The sequence below is a fragment of the Malaclemys terrapin genome, chromosome 11 (genome assembly GCF_027887155.1).
Source record: "Malaclemys terrapin pileata isolate rMalTer1 chromosome 11, rMalTer1.hap1, whole genome shotgun sequence".
Lineage (NCBI taxonomy): Eukaryota > Metazoa > Chordata > Testudines > Emydidae > Malaclemys > Malaclemys terrapin.
This window is the reverse complement of record NC_071515.1, coordinates 9860502-9886437: the sequence shown is the minus strand read 5'-3', so window position 1 is coordinate 9886437 and position 25936 is coordinate 9860502. Positions and strand designations below refer to the sequence as shown.

Genomic DNA, 25936 nt, shown 5'->3' with positions numbered 1-25936 from the left:
CTTTTATCAGCCCTCAGCTGCTGGGGCCACATGAGTTATTACCTCGCCCAGACCACCAGCCTGATTAGATCATTACCCTCAGTCAGCTTTCCCGGGGGCACTAATTGATCTAAGTGATCAGAGTGCAGGCTCACCTGCTCACTCCCTGCACTCTGACACACTCCTTCTTCCTGCTGCTTCGGAGACTTTGCCACTAGTACCAGCTCCTCACCTTGTCTCACTGTGATAGGGAGCATGGAACCATCAGGAGTAATTTGGGGAAAGAAAAGAAAAGTACAGCATGGTCTGGGGCAAGAACCCTGCCCTGGGCATCAGGAACAGTGGTTTCTAGTCCGAGCTCTGCAACTCTGGGCAGAGCTTCTCCCTCTATCTCAGTTTTTCCATCGGAGAAGCAATCACTTCTGTGCACTGTGTGAAGAGTCCTGTCTAAGAGGTAGGGGTATACACTCAGTGTTAGCCTGGCTGTGGCATTCTGAAGGATTAGCGGGAAAAGCCCTGTCTCGTGTAACTGAGACACCGTGCCTTTTGGACATCTCATTTGTTTCCCTTTTTGAATGTGGCTGTGGCTTTAGTGACCACAATCCCTGTCAAGTCAGGCTGTACTTCCAGAAATGACGACAGGTCCCGCTGGGGCACGCTCGGTAGACTCCACTTACATCATCATCACAAGGCTTTGTGTGATGATGGCCAAGGACTGCAGTCTGGCTCAAAGGAGTGAGGGAGGGCGGCAGAGCACAAAAATCTCGGTCAGAAAGTAGTGCAGCAGCCAGCACTTGCCAGCGTTTCCCTGTCCCTCAGACAGCATTAGGCTCGGGGGCACCCACTTCCAAATCTGCACCTGCAAAGCTAAACTGCGACTGGACCAAGCGTGCAGCTCCAAAACCCCATGATCTCAGTCACATTAATATCCAGAAGTGTGTGTGAACACCAAATCCCATAACCCGGGACAGAGGCAGCTAGAACCAGGGTTAGCTATTCTCCGATACCTGAGATGTCATGCATTCGGTATTCCGAGACTGCAAAAGAACGAGCAGAAATCCACAGCAATTATTAAGAGGCATCATCGTGTCAAGTCTGATTCAGTCCTGTGCAGAAATCCTACTGTATTAAAAGGTTCTCAGGCTTGCCCCAGAAGTTTTAATAAACCAATAATATTGGTTCTGTCACTTTAACCACTGCTGGCAATTCGAAGCCTTGACAGCCAACCCTGGACTGCCTTCCCAATTCACTAATGTATAGATGTCTGAAGTAATTAGAGTCTGGTGTGCATTCTTAGCCAAGTTCAGCTATTGTTGCTGCCAATTCCCTTTTCATTGTCCAGATCTCATTCTCCCCCGCCCCCCGCCCCGCTTTATTCTAGACACAAATGGTCTCTCTATTTTCAGAGCAGATCTCACTGTGTGGGAATCTACTGCAGAGGTTAATTAATGCCACCGAATGCACTACTTTTAACCCTTAGAACAGGCTCCCGGCAGAAACATTTCTATAAGATGGCAACAATGATCATTTTTTCCAATGTTTCAATTGTCTGTTGTTAACCACACTGATTGCAGATTGGTTTCATTTCTGGTGAGCAAGATATTAGCCCCACTCGTGTTCTACATTTCACAGTAATACAATGGAACAGTGATGCATTTTAACAAATAATTGCACCCCCTGTTTTAATACACAGAGGCTAGGGGTCTTATTCTCATTGATGCTAAAACCTCTTTTCACTACTCTGTCAGTAGAAAGGGGTCTCAAAGAGGGTTTAAGTCACACTAAGCTTAAGCTCTTTTACGTTACTCAAGTGCTGTTGGGGGGGGGAGCAGGAGGGTATGTCTACAAGCTAGGGGTGACAGTCCTAGCTCACACAGACATACACACGCTACCTCTCATTGAGCTAGCAGGCTAAAAATAGCAGCGGAGCCAGGGTAGCACAGGCAGCGGCGTCACGGGCTAGTACATGCCTGCCCAGAGTCGGTGGGTATGAACTTGGTGTGGCTAGTCCTGGTGCTACCCTGGCTCTGCAATTAATGAGTCTGCTTTACAGCCTTAGCTAACAACCAGTTGGCTTCAACTCATGCAGCGGAAGCTCACGAACTAAGCCCCAGGTTTGATGCTGCCCGTGTCAGTGTTACAAGTGGGGGCTCATGCAGGATTTCAACTAGGAAGTCTCCAAAGCTCAGGATGCGCTTCCTCAGCTAGGGAAAGCATGTAGCCAACACACCTTCTGGGTGTGGTGTTCTGTCCCATCTAGTGGTACCTGGACCACTAATGAGTCTGCTCTAGTCAGTTAGCTTTTAGCTCATGCAGTAGAGGCTTATGCACTCAGCTCCAGAGGCCCCAGCTTTGATCCCGCCCGTGTCAGCATTATACTAGAACTCACAGCGCTAGCTCATATCCTGTAGACATAGGCTCAGTGAAAATGTGAGTCACACCTGGTTTGTTCTTAGAACGTGAGGTTGGAAAGGTTAGAGCTCCGTAATTAGAACATAAGAACGGCCGTACCGGGTCAGACCAAAGGTCCATCTAGCCCAGTATCCTGTCTACTGACAGTGGCCAATGCCAGGTGCCTCAGAGGGAGTGAACCTAACAGGCAATGATCAAGTGATCTCTCTCCTGCCATCCATCTCCACCCTCTGACAAACAGAGTCTAGGGACACCATTCCTTACCCATCCTGGCTAATAGCCATTAATGGACTTAACCACCATGAAATTATCTAGTTCTCTTTTAAACGCTGTTATAGTCCTAGCCTTCACAACCTCCTCAGGTAAGGAGTTCCACAAGTTGACTGCGCTGCGTAAAGAAGAACTTCCTTGTATTTGTTTTAAACCTTCTGCCTATTAATTTCATTTGGTGACCCCTAGTTCTTGTATTATGGGAATAAGTAAATAACTTTTCCTAATCCACTTTCTCCACATCACTCATGATTTTATATACCTCTATCATATCCCCCCTTAGTCTCCTCTTTTCCAAGCTGAAGAGTCCTAGCCTCTTTAATCTCTCCTCATATGGGACCCATTCCAAACCCCTAATCATTTTAGTTGCCCTTTTCTGAACCTTTTGAATTTGATGTCAGGAGATGAGCGAATAAAAACCAGAAAGGATATACACAGGAGTTTTGGGGACAGATTTCAGAAGTGATTTCGGCACCTCAAGATGCAGAAAGGCACCTCGGTGGATTTTCAAGTGGCACCTAACTAAGTTAGGCACTTAGGCATTCTGAAACTCTTAACAGATACCTCTCTACAGCTTTGAGTACCCAAACACCATTAGCAATCCAGCCTTTCGAGGATAATGTTTTCAAAAGCACCTATGTGACCCCACTGCCTAAATCCCATTGACTTTCAGCAGAGGGACATAAGGGTAAAATTTTCAAAAGTGCATTAATGAAGGAGGAGGGTGTTTGAATTTTTAAAGGAATTTACAAATAAAGCTTGAAATTACACGGCTTTTGTTTAAGAGACTGAGGTGCTAGTTACTATGAAACCAGGAGGATGTACACAATATTTATTATTAAGCCAAGGCAAAAACTACAGTGACAGCACATATCAGCAGTTTGGGATTAAATATAGTATAAATGTGGTATAATTATTCCAAAAACATGTATTGTAAATCCAAGAAATGTGGAGGTTAAACTATAAGAAATTCACAACATGCTTAGGCATGGAAATGTTCACCTAAACAACCTTAACTCAGCCCTGTAGTGACAACATCAAACAACTGTATTTTTATGATTGGGAAGAAGGTAGGCGAGGCAATGTCTTGTATGGGACCAACTTCCGTTGGTGAGCAAGACAAGCTTCTGTGCTTACACAGAGCTCTTCTTCAGATCAATGTGCTCTCTGGAAGTTCAAAAGCTTATCTCTCAGACCAACAGAAGTTGGTCCCCAAAAAGATTTTACCTCACCCACCTTGTCTCTCAAATATCTTGGGACCAACATGACTACAACACTGCAAACAATGTTTATGAATCAGGCACATTAGTGTTTGTGGTCACAGTTTAGGTGAAATTTTAAAAGACATACAAAATGTTTCTTTTCTCTCACAGGGTCACTACAGAGCAGAGTTAAGGTGACCTAACTGCACACACCTTCATACAGAGTCTGTGATAAAGGTAGGCATTGAATCTAGAGCTCAGGAGTGCCTTAACTTCAAGACCACTGTGATTCTCTGATTAATCAAACCTGTTCTGCAAAAAGCAATTGCCTGTAGGCATTTCTGTTCTCACACTTTTGAGCAAAGGCACACAAAAGTTTAATATAAAGCTGTCAAGGCTCCTTCCCCACTCTGAACTTTAGGGTACAGATGTGGGGGCCTGCATGAAAACTTCTAAGCTTAACTACCGGCTTTGATCTGGTCCGCTGCCACCACTCCCAATGTGCTAATTCCCTTCCTTGGGTAGCCTTGAGAGACTCTTCACCAATTCCCTGGTGAATACAGATCCAAACCCCCTGGATCTTAAAACAAGGAGAAATTAACCATTCCCCCTTCTTTCTCCCACCAACTCCTGGTGGATCAAGATCCAACCCCCTTGGATCTAAAAACAAGGAAAAAAATCAATCAGGTTCTTAAAAAGAAGGCTTTTAAGTAAAGAAAAAGGTCAACATCATCTCTGTAAAATTAGGATGGAAAATAACTTTACAGGGTAATCAAACTTAAAGAGCTCAGAGGACCCCCCTCTAGCCTTAGGTTCAAAGTTACAGCAAACAGAGGTAAACACCCTAGCAAAAAGTACATTTACAAGTTGAGAAAACAAAGATAAACTAACACGCCTTGCCTTGCCTTGCCTTGCCTGGCTGTACTTACAAGTTTGAAATATGAGAGACTTGTTCAGAAAGATTTGGAGAGCATGGATTGATGTCTGGTCCCTCTTAGTCCCAAGAGCGAACTTCCCCCAAAACAGAGAGCACAAACAAAAGCCTTCCCCCCACCAAGATTTGAAACTATCTTGTCCCCTTATTGGGCCTTTGGGTCAGGTGTCAGCCAGGTGACCTGAGCTTCTTAACCCTTTACAGGTAAAAGGATTTTGGAGTCTCTGGCCAGGAGGGATTTTATAGTATTCTACACAGGAGGGCTGTTACCCTTCCCTTTATAGTTATGACAAAAGCAAAAGCCAGAAAGCTTTGAAAATAAAGAAGTGTTTTTAGTTAATATTGTTTAAAAGGCTGGTGTTGCCATGTAATTCAGAGATGCTTCCTCAGTTCTTAAACCAGAGCTGATTACTTGTGGCTGAATGGGGACCAAAAGGAAGGAACATCCTTTCTGAAGAAAGAAACTTCTGGTTTGGGGATAATCTGCAACTGGTTTGCAAACTAGTCTGCCTACCAAGGAGCAGCAAACGCCTGTATGATCTCAGAGGCAAGGCCCTCTTAAAAATACTGTGATGTACTGAAGATCATTTTTATGCAATCACAGCACTATTTGAGAATAAATAAGGCTCTTGTGACCTCACTGCAGCAACAACCTTTCACCATAGAAGTGAATTGTTCTATTCGCTAGAGCTTGGAATGCATGGCTCAAAGACATCCAAGGAGAACTCAGCATCTAGGATATTTGATCAGACCAAAAACAGCTACTGATTTATCTTAACAACATAATAGACTAGAAGCATTCGCTACATTTCCCCTTGATGCCTGTGTAAAGTTCAGGGTCACAAATGGCAATATCAGACTGCTATATGGATGGCATTCAATCAAATGTAGGATTCCCCCACCCCCATTTAAAATTGTCACAGATATTGTATCCAGCACAGAAGCCTGTACGAACAGTCAGCATAGATAACTCTCAACCTCTGATTCTAAGTTGGGTTCCAGATCAGGGTCGAAGTCAAGGGTCAGAGTCCGAGTAAGGAGGCAAAGTCTAAGTTAAGCTGAGATCAAAGCCAGAAATTCAGGCGCAAGGAGCAGGAACAGTCGTGGCAGTTACAGAAGATTCACACTGTGAGGGGGGATTTGATAGCAGCCTGAAAGGGGGTTCCGAAGAGAATGGATCTAGGCTGTTCTCAGTGGTACCAGATGACAGAACAAGGAGCAATGGTCTCAGGTTGCAGTTGGGGAGGTCTAGGTTGGATATTAGGAAAAACTATTTCACTAGGGGGGGGGTGAAGCACTGGAATGGGTTACCTAGGGAGGTGGTGGAATCTCCATCCTTAGAGGTTTTTAAGGCCCAGCTTAACAAAGCCCTGGCTGGGATGATTTAGTTGGGAATTGGTCCTGCTTTGAGCAGGGGGTTGGACTAGATGACCTCCTGAGGTCTCTTCCAACCCTAATCTTCTATGATTCTATGTTGCCTGGACACTTCCTGGAATTAAGTTTATAAGGGCAGGGAGCCAATCAGGAGCCATGGGGCTGCCGTCTGTCAAACGCCTTGAGGCAGAACTTCCCATGGTCTGTGTCCACGGCGGGTCATGAGAAGTGGAGTTCAAGCTGGTTACAGCTGCTGCTGGCTGGCAGCCTGGAAGCTCTGCAGGCCTGGGTTCTAGACTTGGGGAGCTGTATGATGACTGCTTTACGCTACATAATGGCCAGAGAAACTAGCTGGCAGACACAAAAGCAGTGTCAGCAGGTACTGCAGCACTGGGATGGGGCCCCTCCCCACAACACCCTTTGGACTCAGCTGTGTTGCACTGACCACCCCTACCCCAGGGCTGTAGGACCCGAACTGCACCCCTCGTCTTTCTGAGAGGGCAGGAAGAGGAATTCCTTGGATGTGTCAGAGCCAGAGAGCAAAACAAAGAACAGCCCCAACAGATGCTACAGCAGGGGCCTTTGGCCAGTGGCCATTCACAAACCCACACTCATCTGCTATCCCCTTTCCCCTACCCTGTGTCTGTCTTGGCTTTTGAGATTGCAGGGGCTTTTTGCTTGGTCCGTACAGCACCTTGCACACTGGGGACTCTTCTTGTGCTACTGGCAAAAATGAAGGACAGCCCTGGAAGACTACATTGCAGGGATGTCTTGCTGACCACACAGCTATCCGTTCTAGGGCTCGGCCTATACACAGAGACCAATACAACGGAGGCCTCATTTGGTAGCAGTTTAGTTGAAGTGGTTCAGCACTGTGTTCGGACACTTCTAAATTGATTGAAAGCTGGCTCATGGGTGCACAATTTACAGGCACATACTAAGCAGACAGATCCAGTTTTAGACCAATATAAGAGTCCACAAACAAAACTGACACTGGTTTAACTAAACTGATTTAATTTCAGCGTGTTATGTTTAGACAAGCCCTGGCTCCTATTTTGGAATTAGACTTGGTACTGGTCCCGCTCTCTGCGATTCGTGGACCTGGCTGGGTTTCTAATCTGTCTGAGGGAGACTGCTCGACAGCCCTGGGACCCGACCCCTCCCCTCCCAGCCTGGGAGGACGTTGCAACTGTCTCCTGGCCTCGACTGTCCACAGAGTGGCTGCTAAGCGACCCCTCCCCTTGCATCACCCTCAGACCACATGAGGCAGTGAAGAGGCTGGAATCCCACGTGTAGAAATCCTGCTCTGAATTGATCGCCAGTTAACTAATGTCTGAAGGTTTTATGCAGCAGCTCTGACTTTCCTCCCCCTGCCAGAATCTTCACAAAGCCCCAACGAGCAGGGCTGTTCCCAGGGATGGATGGGCAGGGGAAGCCCCTGAATGCTCCACCCAGTAATAGTTGAACATTTCTTGCCTGGGGGGCAGGGAAGGGAAATCACTTTTCTAGCTCCTGGCAGCTCATCAGGTGGGATTGGCTGCCTCCGGGACAGCAGACCAGTCTCTGTGGAACAGGCCCAATCCTCATGTACTACAGCCAAGTTTTATACCTCTCCCCTGAACCTGAGGTGAGCTGCATGCCGAACTGGCAATTGATACGGTCTAGAACAGCCTTAATCTCTTGGCAGCACTTCTTGCAAGTTTTCCAACACACTTCCAAGCCCCATGCTTTCAAACTGATTTCCAGGTGTAATGCAGGGTGTTGTTTTTGTCCTATAAAACCTTATTTGGCCCGGCTCTTGGCTACCTTAGAGGCAGCTCTGTCTTAGAGCATCCCAGCTGTTGAGATAGAGCACAAACTGAGCATCCCCAGGTATGTACATGGGGGAGGTGGGGCAGAGCCGGCCCTTGAGTAGGGCGAATTGGGGCGACCGCTCTGGGGGGCCCCGCACTTCAACATCACGGTGTCAGATGGGGTGAGGACAGCAGCTGTCTGCCTTGAGCAGAGCAGGCAGAGGCAGCCAGCAAGCAGGAGGCAGCGTGGTGTGTATGGAACCGTCTCCCCCAGTGGTTTATACCATTTGGCATAGCTGGGGGGGGGGGGGGCTCAGCAGGTCTGGGTCAGGGGTTTCTGGCTGCTGCACAGACAGGTGGGCTCCCCTGTGGCACCTGCACACAGATGGTGCGGCCCCCGCCTTGTCCCTGGGCTCTTGGGCCCCTGCTGAGCCTGGGGCAACACCGGCAGGACGATGCTGCGCATGCCCACCCTGGACCCGCCCTTATTCGAATGCGGAGGCCAGGGAGTGTGGGGTCCAGGCCCGGACAGGCACCCCCGACTACCAGTGGGTTCACCTTGCTCCAGGTAAGCCTCCTCGGCCCACGCCCTGCAGAGCAGCTGGAGCCCCATCTCCCCCACCAGCTCCCTCGGGCGAGACCCAGTGCACCCCCTGCCCTATTGGGGGCCCATACAGGCTGATTTGTCCCAGGCTCTGCACCCCCCAAGGACAGCCCTGCATGGGGGCCCATGGCAGAGTATTCTCATTGGTGGGCTCTTGGTTTCTCCATTGGTCCAGCAGAGTCAGAGAGTTCGCTGACCTTCAGGACATAACACAAAGCCATCTTGTTACGGAGGTTTCTGCCTGGGAGTGGATTCGGAGAGGGAAATTTCTACATAGCTTGTCAATTTCTTTATAGTTGAGATCATTACATCAATGCAGTTTGCTTTAATTTCTGTAAGTTTCTAGGGTGTGTGTGAAATAAGAACATTTTATATTAAAAACCTGGCACGAGTGGGAATTATGTGGAGGGAGAACAGACCATGAAGGACCACATTCTGCTTTCAGTTGTTTGACAGCGGGTTTAAGCAAAGAATTTGTCCCGTAACATTGAAAAGTCAGTGAATGCTTATAGCAGTGGGACTACAATGAAAAGGCCCCAAAATTAGCAGTGGTGGGCTAAGCACCGGTGCACGTACAGTGCTTCATAGGTAAGGCCAGAAGGGATCACTGTGATCAGCTAGTCTGACCTCCTGTACGACAGAGCAGAGAACTTCCCCACAGTACGTTCTAGTCCAAACCGGAATTATCTTTTAGAAAAAACTTCCAATCTTGATTTAAAAAAAAATGACCAGTGATTGAGAATCTACCACAAGCCCTGAAGTTGTTCCCAGGGTTAATAACCCTGACTGTTAAAAAATCATGCCTTATTTCCCATCTGAATTGATCTAGCTTCAATTTCCAACTGGATCATGTTAGATCAAAAAGCCCATTATTAAATATGTGTTCCTCATGTAGGTACTTTAGCCTGTGATCAAGTCACCCTTTAACCTTCTCTTGTTAATCTAAAGGGATAGACTCAAGGAGATCATGCACGATAAAGCATAGCCAGCTTTGTATGAGGGCGTCCATGGGTTCCCCTCCCTGTTCAACAAGGAAAGCCTTTTCTGCCAGGAGTCCCCTGGTCTGGACATGGGCTGCTGCTCCTCTTGGCCCTGCTGCAGATAGCAATCGCTAGGGTGCAGAGCTTTCTCTCCAGCCTCTGTCGTCTTCATGGCTGCACAGAGAGCTCTTCACTGAAGCCATAGGGCAAAATGACAGCAGCTTCAGGTACGTGCCTAGTACCTTCTGCAATAGGGCTTTTCCTTTCAACCTTCTCCTCCATCATCCAAGAAGGAGGGGAGATCCTTCCCCATGCATGCAGTTCACTCCACTGGTTAGGCACCAGGCAGGTGGCCTGGCCACCACGGGAGGTACCAGGACCATGGCAGAGCATTGAAGAAAAATGCAGGCAGGTGCCGGGGAGCAGAGTCTCCATCCTAGCTCTCATCTGTCTCCTGAGCTCCGTGTTTGTGGAGTCTCAGTGTGAGAAGGGCAGTAGGGAACGCTCTTCCACTGTCAAAGTGGCCTTGTCCCAAGCCCATCCCCCTCCCTTCACTGTGCATAGCTGGGAGTTCACTGCCAGTGTGTGTCCAGCTCCCTGAGGGAAGGATCAGTCAGGAACATACTCCTCCAGCTGCTCCAGTCCAAGTCTATGTAGAGGGGGCATTGCTGAAGAAGAAGGGGGGGCGGCATTCCCGGGGGGCAAGCTTTGTTACTCGCAGCAGCACTGGGGGCAGAGCAGAGGATGGCTGGGTGCTCTCTGTGAGCTTTGAAGCACTCCTGAAGACCGTAGGATTGGCGCCTTCCCCGTGTCTTGCCTCTGATAAGATGGAGGCCATGAGCAGAACTGCCAAATGAAACGCGGGAGGTTGGCTGAAAAATGGCATTTTTGTAGATGGGGTGAGTTTTGTTCCTCATTCTGCCATGCCCACCCCTGTTTCTAACAGCTGTTAGCTTCTCCTCCTCCTCCACAGGAGTCAGGAGGGAGCAGGGCTAGACTCCCCCAGTGCCGAAGGGGCTTTCCAGCCTGTAGAGTTCTGCCTGACTATACACTACTCTTGGTGCAGCCTTTCAGTCATCATCACAGCAGCTCACTTAGCTTGGCAAGCAAATTGCGGCAGAGGAACAGCAGAGAAAGAAACAGCTTTGAGGAGAGAAGGCAGGTAAAAAGGAGTTCTCCTTCAGGGAAAACTGCCCCCCAGGGAGCAGAATGTCCTAAAGCACAGTGGGTGGCTCCCTGTGCATAGCAGCCAGCAGACAGATACAGAAGAGGCAACGTTACTCTTATGGCTGCGAAGGCTGCTTGTTGACAAGCCCAATGTGCAGGTGTTCAGACCTTTGCAAATTACTTCTTGCGCTGAGATTGTCTCCAAAGCCCCCAGGTGAGTTTTTCTTGCAAGTCTGAAGAAATGCCATTTTGGAGATTCTAGAGGCGGGGGGGAGCATTATTTGGCTACACTAGCTAGGAGATTTTAGAGCGAGGATCATTAACATTTACCTTAAAAAAACCCTCAACTTTAGATTGAGGACTCAGTGAGGAATTCTGGCTTAAATACAGCATTTCAGTATGTGATCTCCCTGACAAGGAAAGATTCACATTCCACAAACATATGTACATAGGGCCTTTCAACAAAAGGATCCTAAAGTGCTTTAAAAACAACTGGCAAATTCCAATCCCTACCTAGGAATCTGAGGCTTAACCTGCATTGGTGGTGCTGTTTTTCTGCTGCAAGGGGTCTTGTCAGTACAAGGAGGACACCCATGTGCTGGGGGTGGGGATAGGGGAGAAGGTTAGGCTGAAAATAGTGGGTTACAAACACACAGCTCAGATCTGCTGACTCAAAAAACTTTGCATGGAGAGAAGATGACAGAGGGCCATGGCTACTACCCCCACCCATAGGTTGTAGCAATGATACTGCATCCTATTTCGAGGTTAGCATCTCCCTCTCCTCCCCCTGCACCCCATGGGCTTATTTCATGCAAAGCGTTTTGCTTAGGATCATGCTTTGGCTCCACGCAGTAGACATACCAGAATGATTTCTCCAATGGTTAAAATGCAGAAACCTCTGTGATTGGATGAAACAGCTATTGTAGGTGGCCAGTCAGCATGCAGCAATTAATAGAATGCTTTGTTTATTGGAATGTGCCATCCCAGTTGCTTTTTTACGCCTGTTTTTTCTTATCTGTACATGACCGCGATACATTTCAGCAAGTAGCCCCAACTTGGACCTCATCTCCATACTCCAAGCCTAAAGTGGGCTAGGCTGTAGGAGGACAACTGCAAAGAGTATTTGATCACAAAGGTGTTTTCTGAGGGACTATCAGGTGCGGATTCATGTTATGTGTCTTTGGCAGGGAGAGTTGGAGTCTTACTTGCGCTGTGTCAGTTTGCAAACTGACATTTATATATTCTATATGTAACTGTAGACCAGGTAAAAAAAAAAATTTCACTACATTTTCTTTCCCTTTCCATTTGTCAGAGATTGCCAACACCTGTATATACACTTCAAAGTTTCAGATTTTGAAGAAGTCAGACCATACTTTTAGCAGTAGAGCTGGCCCATTTACAAATCCAAAGAAACAAGGGGAATAAGTATTCCTCGCTCATTCCAAAAAACAACACACTGATTACTCAGCAATAACTCACTTTGACCAAGTTTCTAAAAACGGTCTTAGTTTTCTTCATCCACATCCATTCAGCAGAGCTTCTTTTTTTGTTTTATGACACCATATTTAATTGTATTCTCCTGTTACTCGGAGAGAGGAGGTTACTTACCTGTAACTGGAGGTTCTTCAAGATGTGTGGCCCCTATCTGGATTCCACTATGCATTATGCATGCGCGCCTTGTGACTGGAGTTGGAGAATTTGAAAGTACTGTCCTTTGGTCCATCCATGTGCCCAACTCACCTCTTGCTTCCATCTGAGGCAATAAAGCATGGGATGGACCAACCGCATCTCGAATTTGACAGATCTACCAGAGGGGTAGGAGGGTGGGAAGTGGAATACAGATAGGGACCACACTTCTCGAAGACCCTCCAGTTACAGGTAAGTAACCTCTTCAAGTGATGGTCTCTATTGTATTCCACTGGGGGTGACTGACAAGCAGTACCTAAGTTGCAGGAGGATGCAAGGATGGAGGGCGAGAGGGTCATGTGAAGAACCGCCATGCCAAAGGATGCGTGTGCCACCGAGTCCTACGCTCAGGCATAGTGTGTGGCGAAGGTGTGGGCAGAACTCCACATGGCTGCTCCACGTATGCCTATGAGAGGCACGTCCTGAAGGGAGGCTCTGATCGTAGCTTGAATTCTAGTGGAATAAGCCTGTACCCCCATGGAGGGTGGGGGAATAGGTTCAACAGCTGGTAGCAGAGTTTAATGCAGCTAGAAATCCATTTGGAGATTCTCTGGGTGGAGGTGGCCTGTCCTCAGAGTCTCTCTGCTACTGCAATAAACAGTCTAGGGGACTTTGATTGGTCTTCTACCTGCAGAGAACAAAAACCAGAGCTCGGATGTTGAGGGAATGAAGGCAATGTTCTTCTACAGATGCATGCGGATTCAGGGAGAAAACAGGTAAGTGAATGAATTAATGTCAAACTGGGAGATCACCTTAGGTATGAATTTTGGGTGTAGTTGTAAGGAAACGTTATCCTTGTGGAAAGCTGCAAATGGTGGCTCTGCCCTCATAGCTCTAAGTTCCCTGACCCTTCTTGCTGAAGTAATAGCCATGAGAAAGGTGACCATTGGCTCAAAGGGGATCTTCATTAATACCAAGAGTACCAGACTCAGGTCCCATTGAGGTGTAATTATTTGGAGAGGTGGGAAGGTTGAGAAGGCCTTTCAAAAAAAAAATCTAGTAATTAACAGGTGTGTAAAAACAGAGTAACCTTGCACAGGAGGATGGAACGTGGTGATCACTGCTAGGTGCTATGTCAAAGTGCTGAGGGTGAGCCCCAATGTCTGTAAGGATAGAATGTGACTACGACTAGGGGACTCTGTTGCTTCTGGTAAACCCTCTTTATGTCGTGCCCAAGATGAAAAACGCCTCCACTTAGCACAGTAACTTTATCTAGGAGAATTTTTCTACTGTTAGGGAGAATGCCTTGTACTGCAGGGGAACATGCCCATTCTGTAGGTGATACCCACCCAAATACCATGCCCTGAAGTCGACTGGATGTGGATTGTGGTGCTTGATCTCACCATTGTACTTGGTCAAAAGGTCAGGAAAGTTTGGGTTGTGGTTCTCGGTAGGTGGGATGACATGCGCAGGAGATTGGGGAACCAGAAATGAATTGTCTGGGCCACAAGGAGGCAAATCAAAATGACCGTCACCTTGTTTCAATAGATTTTGTGGAGCACTCAGGATAGGAGCAGTAGAGGGGGAGAAGGTGTAGTTGAGCTGGTCTGACCAGGAGAGGAGGGCATCGCCCTGGGAGTGGTAACCAGGGGCTTTCCTGGAGAAGTATGTGGCGCACTTGCTGTTTGTTTGAGAAGCAAAATCGGTCCCTAGTTGGGATCCCTCATCATGTGAAGATATCATGTAGCACTGCATCCTGAAGTTCCCATTTATGATCAATTGCAAAGTATCTGCTGAGTAACCACATTCTGCATTCCTGGAAGAGAGGTTACAGATAGGGTGCGCTGATCGCTGACGCACCAGTTCGAGAGATTGATCATTTCTGCACATAGAGTGACGGATCTCACTCCTCCTTGTTTTTTCATATTAAAGATCGTTTTGGTGGTGTTCATCATGATGCAAGTGGATGAGTGGAAGAAAGGATTCACACACAAATCTTATTGCTCAAAGTTCTAGGATATTGACGTGAAGCCTGGTTTCTTGAGGTGGCCACATCCCTTGTGTCACACGGGTTGTCTGTATATGCTCCCCAGCCTAACAGGGATGCAGCAGTGATGCTAGTTTTGTCTGGGGGAAGAGGGAAGAAAGGGGACTCCCATGCACACGTGATGTAGGTCTGTCCACTATAGGAGGGATGACAGTACTGTGCTTGGGACTATCAGCATGAAGTTCATAGTGACAGTTCGGTGAATACATGGACTGAAGCCATGTCTTTAGACAGCAAAGATGAAGTCTTGAGAAGAAGAAGGAGACTGGAAAAGGGAAAATGTAGTGCCCATCTATAAAAAAGGGAAATAAGGATAACCTGGGGAATTACAGACCAGTTAGCTTAACTTCTGTATCCGGGAAGATAATGGAGCAAATAATTAAGCAATCAATTTGCAAACACCTAGAAGATACTAAGGGGATAAGTAACAGCATGGATTTGTCAAGAACAAATCATGTCAAACTGACCTGATAGCTTTCTTTGACAGTGTAACAAGCCTTGTGAATGGGGGTAAGCAGTAGATGTGGTATATCTTGACTTTAGTAAGGCTTTTGATACTGTCTCACATGACCCTCTCATAAACAAACTAGGGAAATACAACCTAGATGGAGGGACTATAAGGTGGGTGCATAACTGGTTGGAAAATCATTCCCAGAGATTAGTTATCAGTGGTTCACAGTCACTTGCTGGAAGATTCTCTGTATCTTGAAGTCTTTAAACCATGATTTGAGGACTTCAATGGCTCAGACACAGGTCTGATACAAGATTGAGTGGGTGAGATTCAGTGGCCTGCGTTGTGCAGAAGGTCAGACTAGATGATCATAATGGTCCCTTCTGACCTTAAAGTCTATGATTCTATGCTGGAAGGGCATAATGAGTGGGGTCCCGCAGGGATCGGTTCTCGGTCCGGTTCTGTTCAATATCTTCATCAATGATTTAGATAATGGCATAGAGAGAACACTTATAAAGTTTGCAGACGATACCAAACTAGGAGGGGTTGCAAGTGCTTTGGAGGATAGGATTAAAATTCAAAATGATCTGGACAAACTGGAGAAATGGTCTGAAGTAAATAGGATGAAATTCAATAAGGACAAATGCAAAGTACTTCACTGAATCAGTTGCACACATACATAATGGGAAATGACTGCCTCGGAAGGAGTACTGCGGAAAGGGATGTTGGTCATAGTGGATCACAAGCTAGATATGAGTCAACAGTGTAACACTGTTTCAAAAAAGTGAACATCATTCTATGATGTCTCAGCAAGAGTGTTGTAAGCAAGACACGAGAAGTAAACTGCATTAGCTTCCAGTTCATTTCTTAGTGCAATTCCAGGTGTTGGATTTGATCATTAAAGCTCTATGGTTTTGCCTGGAGCGTGCTGGTCTCTGTGATGGTGCATAGTAGCAGTATAGTATGGGCGATTCTTCCCCCGGTTCCAATTCATGGGAAGAGGTGGACTCTGGTTCGAATGGTGGTACCGTCGGAGCCAATGGACTGGCATATAACATTCAAGGAAAGCATGAGAATCTGTACTGCAGGCATAGTCCGTGGCGGGGATGTGAGTTCTCTGGAAGTGGATGGACCTGAAGGAGGAGACTGGATCCAGACAGGCTTCCTGAGATGCAGTCATGGATCTGCATCTGCCTAGTGTAAGGGGCATTTTCTCTTTTCTGTTTGCCAGTACCGGTGTTGATGTCTTTCCTGGTGTGGGAAGTTCTCGTGTCTTGCGGGGTGCCGGAGATGGCAATACTGCTTCGCTCCCAGAACCGTTGGATCCCATTGTTTATGGGTCTTCTTCTCAAGCCTGTGGGACTTAGAACATGCTGTGTCCCCTTGGGCCTATCTGGTGCAGGGAATGTCCAGTTTCTTGGAATTGGAGGAAGAAGACAGTCTCATGCTTATGGGTGTGCTTCCTAATCTCCTGACTAGGCCCCACTATGGGGTCTCTGGGGGTGGTTCCGCCAGCACAAGAGTCAGACGTAGTAGTGGGAGGCGCACTCCTTGCTGAATCAGGCCGATGTCTGGGGTAGTTCCCAGCCTGGGTTCAATGCAGTCTTATGGCCATCTCCATGAGATACTTGCAAAGACAAAGTGCTGAGCCTTCTCAGGTATCGCTGGGGAAGGACTGGCAAATACTGCACCTAGCTGCAATGTGAGCTTCTCCCACCCAAGCAATAGAGGCAGCATTGATGGTCACAGATCACTGAGAAGGATCACAGGCAAGAGGTACAGAGTTTGAAGCCTGAAGTCCTGGGCATAGTCTGGTACTTGAACAGGGATACGGGGTGGGGAGTAATGGGGAAAGTCCCAGAAATCTATTAAACTGTTAAAAACTAGAAAAGAAGTAAAGCTATGTTAACTAATAAAACTATTTACAATCGTAATTAGAACTGTATCAAAGAGGAGGACCCAGAAGCTTTGAATCCGGACCATGTGGCGGCAAGGAGAACTGGAGATGTGGCAAGTCAGGACACATGCACAGACCAACAAACACTACTTCCAAATTCTCCAACTTCAGGAGCATGCATAACCCACAGTGGAATACAATAGGGACCGTCATTCAAAGAAGAACACTGGGTTTTGTCTTAAAAAAAAAAAAACTGTGCGCCTGTATCTCCTGGTTGTCAGCAGGCGGGCGGGATTGAACCAAGGACTCTAGAACTTAGTGCATGAGCCTCTATCACATGAGCTAAAAGCCAACTGGCTGTTAGCTAAGGGTGTAGATCAGACTCATTAATTGTGTTTTCTCTCTCTAAGTGGTCTTGGTGCCACTACATGGGACAGAACACCACACCCAGAAGGTGTGTGGGTCAAACAGATATTTATGGCAGCTTGAAATGATCCAAGTCAACTGGGTGGGGAGGGAGGAATTGCTCAGTGGTTTGAGCATTGGCCTGCTTAAACCCAGGGTTGTGAGTTCAATCCTTGAAGGGACCACTTAGGGATCTGGGGCAAAATCAGCATTTGGTCCTGCTAGTGAAGGCAGGGGGCTGGACTCCATGACCTTTCAGGGTCCCTTCCAGCTCTCTGAGAGATACATATATATATATATATTTTAACTCCCATGGAAGTGAGTGGGAAGGATTGAGTCCTAAATGGCAAATTGTAAATGACTCTTTACTGCCTTGTATACGTGTTCAGACAGGATGTAATACTCCACCAATGCTTCCATTTTACACCAGTGCTAGTGACTACAAAAGGTGCAAAGCAGCGGAGAATCAAGCTCTGTATCTTTACACCATGCTCTACTGTGAGGTGTTAAATAAGAGGTTGGACTGATCTCTGCAGGCTGGAATAATAAGGCAAACGGGAGCTGTATGGTCTTTTTTTTTTTTTTTTTTTTTTTTGTCAGTCACATTTTGAACCAACTATTTGTCCATTTCTAACACAGAGGCCCCCGTGAGGGTAAATGCACAGGAATCAAGGTGGAAGAGGAGAGAGAAAGTGCCCAAATAAGCCTTGCAAACAGACTTGATTGTAGAGAGAATGCCTGAAGCACCAACCTGTAATAGCAGTTCACCCTCTGGCATGATTCTGTCAGCCAATCCCAAGGTCCTCCCATTGTCATGGTCGCCATTCCTTTCTGCTCCCGCTTTGGAGCAGTGACTCTTCAGGGCAACTGCAATGAAGCAAAGTAAAGAGATGTTAGTGCTGAAATAATGTTTACAAAATCACTGCTGGGAATGTCAGATTCTTTTACCTCAAACAATTTGTTCTCAGTTTGGCTTAGGTGCTGCTTCTTCGAAGGAAGCCTGCGCTGCTTGCCAGCTGCTTGCTTTGCTGTTCAGAGTGTTTATGGTAGAGGCCTACCATGAAAGCAAGAGGCACTTAACATGCCCTGTGCAAACAGCAGCTAAAGCCTTGCCATAGGCCACTAGAGAGAAGTGTCCAAACAGTACATATCATACATGTGACATTTATCACGGACTTCATACAGTCACTATTTTTAAAGGCATGTTTGCTTTCTGTTGGTTTGCAATTGTAGAAATTTGTCCTTTGGCTAAAAAGGGCTTAGCTGAGGTTTCCCCCAGCCCAACTCTGGTCTCTGTTTAGAGGGATCCATTGCTTCTCTTGGGGAAGGGGGTGGGAGAAGAAAAAAAAAAAGCCGAGGATGACCCCAGAGTCCAGCAATGCTTCTCTCAATAAGAGAGGCTCATGTACAAAGCAGCATGAGAGCAACTTCTGGACACATAATGGCAGTTCCATGTGCCTATGTGGTCATGGCACTAGCAGTCTGACTCCTTAGCAAACAGCCTATTATTTTTGTGCTCTGCAATACTTTAATGGGCCATGTCCTCACCTGTGTAAATCTATGTAACTCTACTGAGGTCAGAGCTATGCTGATTTACACCTTCTGGAGAGTTGGCCCTTTTGAGTATGTGGAGGGTGTAATGTTCACAAATCCATCTAGTAATTTCGTATTTCAGGGTTGCCTGTATTGTCCAAACTAATTTGGCTACAATAGTGAGGATGTGACTCAGAGAAGGGAAAATGTAGTTAAGAAACTAATGAACCAAAAGGATGGATGGGCATGCATATATGCACACCCACAAAAGATAGAAGGGTACAGTCACAGAAAAGACAAGTCTATAATGGTACTTGCTTTGGAGGGTCTCCTAATGATTTACAATAATATGGCTCTGCAACCATCAGAAGATACTGCAAATAAAGTGACAGGATTTTATCTTAGCTCAGGGGTTGACAACCTTTCAGAAGTGGTGTGACGAGTCTTCATTTATTCACTCTCATTTAAGGTTTCACATGCCAGTAATACATTTTAACGTTTTTAGAAGGTCTCTTTCTATAAATCTATAATATATAACTAAACGAATGTTGTATGTAAAGTAAATACGGTTTTTAAAATGTTTAAGAAGCTTCATTTAAAATTAAATTAAAATGCAAAGCCCCCCGGACCGGTGGCCAGGACTCAAGCAGTGTGAGTGCCACTGAAAATCAGCTCACGTGTCGCCTTTGGCACACATAGGTTGCCTACCCTATGGCACGCGTGCCAAAGGCGGCACGTGATGGGTAACTGCTCCACAAACTAGATTGAAGTCTATAAATTGGTTTCAGCCATTCCTAATCAGCATCCAGTCTTCTTGGTCTAAGTAAAAGATTCCAGGTGCTTGATACAACAGACATACCAGCGTGCAGTCCAAACCAATGAGTAGCTGTGTCACCCCAGCCCTGTAACCTGGGCTGCCCTTTATACTGCTTTGCTGCTGTAGCCTCCAGCCTGGACTGCTCACAAAGAGCCTCCAGCATGTAAGTCACTCCCGGCTGCATCTGTGTGTTCTCTGCAGCCAGCCAGACGCACCTCAGCTCTTACCAGCTTTAAAGATTACCGCAGGATGACCCCAACCCACGCCCCGATTTTCTTCAGAAACATACGTCCTGTACTGCCCAGCCCTCTCTTGGATAGTACAAATATACTGAGTCCATTATTCCTTTGGAGGAATAATATGCACACGACTTGTTACCTCAGTGGAGCCACCCAGACACTTCAACTTGAACACACTGGATTAGATAAAACAATAAAAACAAGCCTATTAACTACAGAGAGAGAGTTTAAGTGTGCAAGTAATGAGGCCTAAAAGTCAGAAGTGGTTATAGGAAAATAAAGGCAACAGGAAGCGTTTTTAGCTGACTGCTCTGAATCTAATAGTTTGCTAGGAGTTCGCACCACATGCTTTCAGGAGTCTCACTGAGCAGTCTCTTTAGCTCAGGACCCCACCCCCAGACTCTAACGGCTGCTTCCTTTGTCTTTGTAGTGAATGCGCCGGGCAGGAAGAGAGAAGTCTCTGTCCCTTCTTTTTGATAGTTCTGGCCCCCCTTTCAGAAGCATATCCAGCTGGGAGCAAGGCAACAGGCAGCCTGTGTGGAAGGAAACTCCATGTGGTTTCTTTCCTAAGATTGAAGGGTTGTCTTCATGTACAGTGGTGTAGCTGTAGTAGTGGCTTCACTAAACCACTACACCAATGGGAGAGCTTCTTCCAACAGTGCAGTTAATCCACCTCCTCTAGAGGCCGTACTATGTTGGTGGGAGAAGCGCTCCCATTGACATAGCACTGTCTACATCGGGGGTTAGGTGGGTGTAACTACGTCACTCAGGGATGTGGATTTTTCACACCCCGAGCGATGTAGATATACCAATATAGGTCTCAAGTATCAGAGGGGTAGCCGTGTTAGTCTGAATCTGTAAAAAGCAACATGACTTGCATCTGAAGAAGTGAGGTTCTTACCCATGAAAGCTTATGCTCCCAATACTTCTGTTAGTCTCAAAGGTGCCACAGGACCCTCTGTTGCTCAATATAGGTCTGTAGACCTAGCCATAGATTTTGCCTCTGCCCCCTTTCCTGCCAATGAATGGCCATTTTGCAGGTAATGGTCCATCAACTTTCTTTACACTTGCTGAGGCATCAGCTTGCCCTTTGTCTCTGAGAAACTGAGGCCACTCTCCAGACTGGTCAGGAGAACATACTTTTAGTCATAATTTCAGCCGGTGCTTAGAGCTTGACATATAGTGAAGATTAGCACTTTAACTCTCCCTGTGACGTTGCACTCCATATGTTTTATGGAAATATGCTTATGAGTGTAAATATGATGTAACTGGATTATGCTTTATGCAAAAGGTCTCCTGTAAGGTATCATAACAAAGATTATAACCTACTGAATATATTCCTCCTATTTGTATGCATGTATCATTCTTGTATCTGAAGCTAGAAATATGAAGTATAACTCTGATGTCCTATTGTAATTATGCAAAGTGTGGGCCATTAATGGTGGTTTAGAATCTTGATGGCTCCCATTGACTAGGACAATTGGTTGTAAATGGTTTATTTACCTGCAAGCCTTCCTGTGTACATGTGGGCTAACCCAGGAAGAATGGAAGATGCAGATCTCACAGGACATGTGACCATGTCACATGATACTGGAATCCATCTTAATCCTGATACTTTTCCATTTAGAAGGAGGGGTGGGGACCCAGAGAGACAAAAGATTCCCACCTTGTGACAAAGCTATAAAAGGGGGTGGAGCTGGACAAAGGGGGCTGCCAGTCATGAGAAAACCCCTGCTTACCACCTGAGATGTCTGCTGGAACTAACAAGGACTGTACCAGGGATAAGGACTGGGCCTAGAATAGGAAGGAGTCTAACATAAGAACATAAGAAAGGCCGTACCGGGTCAGACCAAAGGTCCATCTAGCCCAGTATCCTGTCTACCGACAGTGGCCAATGCCAGGTGCCCCAGAGGGAGTGAACCTAACAGGCAATTATCAAGTGATCTCTCTCCTGCCATCCATCTCCATCCTCTGACAAACAGAGGCTAGGGACACCATTCCTTACCCGTCCTGGCTAATAGCCATTAATGGACTTAACCACCATGAATTTATCCAGTTCTCTTTTAAACTCTGTTATAGTCCTAGCCTTCAAAACCTTCTCAGGTAAGGAGTTCCACAAGTTGACTGTGCGCTGCGTGAAGAAGAACTTCCTTTTATTTGTTTTAAGATAAAAACAAATAAATAATAGTCTGTGAAAGAAGTTTATTGGAACATCTCTGAGAGTGAGATATTACCTGTAATCAGTTTCTTAGTGTATTAGGCTTAGACTTGCGTGTTTTGCTTTATTTTGCTTGGTGACTTACTTTGTTCTGTTTGTTATTAGTTGAAACCACTTAAATCCTATTTTTTGTACTTAATAAAATCACTTTCATTTATAAATAAACCCAGAGTGTTTACTACCTGGAGGAACAAACAGCTGTGCATATCTCTCTATCAGTGTTATAGAGGGTGGACAATTTATGAATTTACCCTGTATAAGCTTTATACAGAGTAAAACAGATTTATTTGGGGTTTGGATCCCATTGGGAACTGGGTGTCTGGGTGCTGGAGAAAAGTAACCTGCTGAGCTGGTTTTGGTTAAAGTCTGCAGCTTTGGGGTGTGGAGCAGGCCCTGAGTCTGTGTTGCTGCAGGCTAGTGTGTCTGGCTCAACAAGGCAGGGTTCTGGAGTCCCAAGCTGCCAGGGAAAACGGGCTCAGAGGTAATTTCAGCTCATCAGGTGACAGTCCCAAGGGGGTCTCTGTGACCGAACCTGTCACAACACCATTCCTACTGAAGGGGGAAAAGGCTAGAGAGATCAAAGGCTAGGAACAAAGCATGTGGGCCATATGTACACAATGGGGGAACTCTATCCTGGGAAACTGTGACTCCAACAAAGATTTTGGGGTTGTGGTAGATAATCAGGTGAACAAGAGTGCCCAGTGAGACATTGTGGCCAAAAGGGCTAATCATAGAAAAACTAGAACTGGAAGGGACCTTGAGAGATCATCAAGTCCAGTCCCCTGCCCTCATGGCAGGACCAAGCACCATCTAGATCATCCCTGATAGATGTCTATCCAACCTGCTCTTAAATATCTCCAGTGATGGGGATTGCACAATCTCCCTAGGCAATTTATTCCAGTGTTTCACCACCCTGACCACTAGGAATTTTTTCCTAATGTCCAACCTAAACCTCCCTTGCTGCAATTTAAGTCCATTGCTTCTTGTCCTATCATCAGAGGCCAAGGAGAACAATTTTTCTCCCTCCTCCTTGTAACACCCTTTTAGATACTTGAAAACTGCTATCATGTCCCCCCTCAGTTTTCTCTTTTCTAAACTAAACAAGCCCAATTCTTTCAGTCTTCCCTCATAGCCCAAATTTTCTAGGCCTTTTATAATTTTTGTTGCTCTTCTCTGGACCTTCTCCAATTTTTCTACATCTTTCTTGAAATGTGGTGCCCAGAACTGGACACAATACTCCAATTGAGGCCTAATCAATGCAGAGTAGAGTGACAGAATGACCTCTCGTGTCTTGCTCACAACACTCCTGTTAATGCACCCCAGAAGCATGTTTGCTTTTTTTGCAATGGTGTCACACTGTTGACTCATATTTAGCTTGTGGTCCACTATGACCCCTATATCCCTTTCTGCAGTACTCCTTCCTAGACAATCACTACCCATTCTGTATGTGTGAAATTGATTGTTCCTTCCTAAGTGGAGTACTTTGCATTTGTCCTTATTAAACTTCATCCTATTTACCTCAGCCCGTTTCTCTAGTTTGTCCAGATCATTTTGAATTATGACCCTATCCTCCAAAGCACTTGTTTATTGATAAGAAGGTCATGTGAAACCATATCAAATGCTTTACTAAAGTCTAGGTCTAGTCACGTCCGCCGCTTCTCCCTTATCCCCAAGGCTTGATATCCTATCAAAGAAAGCTATCAGATTGGTTTGACATGATTTGTTCTTTACAAATCCATGCTGGCTGTTACCTATCACCTTATTATCTTCCAGATGTTTGCAGATGAATTCCTTAATTACTTGCTCCATTATCTTCCCTGGCACAGAAGTTAAACTGACTGGTCTATAGTTTCCTGGGTTGTTCTTATTTCTCTTTTTATAGATGTGCACTGTATTTGCCCTTTTCTGGTCTTCTGGTATCTCTCCCGACTTCCAGGACTTTTCAAAGATGATAGCTAGAGGCTCAGATACCTCCTCTATCAGCTCTTTGAGTATTCTAGGATGCATTTCATCAGGCCCTAGTGAATCACTGGATGCATAAACAGGGGAATCTCAAGTGGGAGAAGAGAAGTTATTTGACCTCTGTATTTGGCACTGATGTGACCGCTGTTGCAAAATACTGGGTCCAGGTCTAGTGTCCTCAATTCAAGAAGAATGTTGATAAAGTAGAAACGGTTCACAGAAAGCCACAAGAATGATGGAAGGATTAGAAAACATACCATAGGCTCAAGGAGCTCAGTCTATTTAGCTTAACAAAGAGAAGGTTAAAGGGTGACTTGATCACAGCCTGTAAGTACCTACATGGGGAACAAATACTTAATGGGCTCTTCAGTCTAGCAGAGAAAGATAAAAATAATCCAATGGCTGGAAGATGAAGCTAAACAAAATTCAGACTGGAAATAAGGTGTGAATTTTTAACAGTGTAATTAACCACTGCAACAATTTGCCAAGGGTTGTGGTGGATTCTAAATCACGGATAGGTGTTTTTCTAAGATATCTGCTCTAGGAAGCTCTCTGTGTTATACAGGTGGTCAGACTAGATGATCACAGTGGTCCCTTACTGGCCTTGGAATCAATGAATCAGGAGCAGACTGGCTCACAGAGCAAAAACCTGTAGATGAGCCCATGGGAGAGACTATAGTTGTAAACAAAGGGAACCAGAGAATGCAGCAAAATTGATATGAGGCCAGGGTATTCCAGCTCTTATCCAGGGCCGCGCGGGGGGATGGGGAGGGGCAAGTGGGACAATTTGCCCTAGGCCATAGGCCCTGCAGGGGCCCCTACGAGAATGTCGGAGGCTCCCCCCGCCTCCGCCTTCCCCCATCCCCCGGCGCCTCAGCGCGCCGTGTCCAGGAGCAGCCCTGGACAGCGCTGCAGTGGCGTGGCTCCAGCGGGGCCTGAGCTCCCCCCACTCAGAGTCATGTGGTAAGGGGGTGGGGCTGCGAGCTGCGGCCGAGCGGCGGGAGCTCAGGTCCCACTGGAGCCGCGCCGCTGCACCACTGTCCAGGGCCACTCCTGGACGCGGCACGCTGAGGCTCCGGGAGAGGGGGGAGGTGGGGGTAAGTGGCATGGTAAGGGGGCTGGGGCCAGGGGTGTTGGATAAGGGGCAGGGAGTCCCAGGGACAGTCAGGGGACAGGGAGGGGGCAGAGGTTTGGGGGGGCGGTCAGGGGACAGGGAACGGGGGTTTGGATTGTGGGCGTTCTGGGGGTCTGTCAGGACTTGGCGGGGGTGTGTGTGGATAGGGGTCGGGGCAATCAGGGGACAGGGGAAGGGGGGGGTTGTGGGGGGTGGGGTCCCAGGGGGTGGTTGGGAGGGCCTCAGGGGAGTGGTCAGGGGACAAGGAGCAGGATGGGTCGGGGATTCTGAGGGGGGCAGGAAGTGGGTGGGGGTCAGATAGGGGGCAGGGCCAGGCTGTTTGGGGAGGCACAGCCTTCCCTACCCTAAGGCCTGGTCTACACTACGACTTTAATTCGGATTTATCAGCTTTAATTCAAATTAACCCTGCAACCGTCCACACAACGACGCTATTTATTTCGATGTAAAGGGCCCTTTAAATCGATTTCTGTACTCCACCCCGACGAGTGGAGTAGCGCCAAAATCGATTTTAACATTTCGAATTAGGGATAGTGTGGCCGCAATTCGATGGTATTGGCCTCCGGGAGCTATCCCACAGTGCATCATTGTGACCGCTCTGGACAGCAATCTAAACTCGGATGCACTGGCCAGGTAGACAGGAAAAGCCCCGCGAACATTTGAATTTCATTTCCTGTTTGCCCAGCGTGGAGAGCACAGGTGACCACAGATAGCTCATCAGCACAGGTAACCATGCAGGCTGATAATCGAAAAAGAGCACCAGCATGGACCGTGAGGGAGGTACTGGATCTGATCGCTGTATGGGGAGAGGATTCAGTGCTTGCAGAACTTCGTTCTAAAAGACGAAATGCAAAAACTTTTGAAAAAATCTCCAAGGGCATGATGGAGAGAGGC

At 46.7% G+C, this 25936-nt stretch overlaps 1 protein-coding gene across 1 annotated transcript in view; it reads right to left on the bottom strand.

The window, feature by feature from the left end:
* Window positions 1-25936, bottom strand: part of LOC128845779 (aryl hydrocarbon receptor-like) — a 121634-nt gene that overhangs the window by 41313 nt on the left and 54385 nt on the right. The window contains exon 3 of the mRNA XM_054044792.1: window positions 17893-18008. Within this exon, the coding sequence (XP_053900767.1) occupies window positions 17893-18008 (116 nt within the window). The remainder of the gene's footprint in view (window positions 1-17892; window positions 18009-25936) is intronic.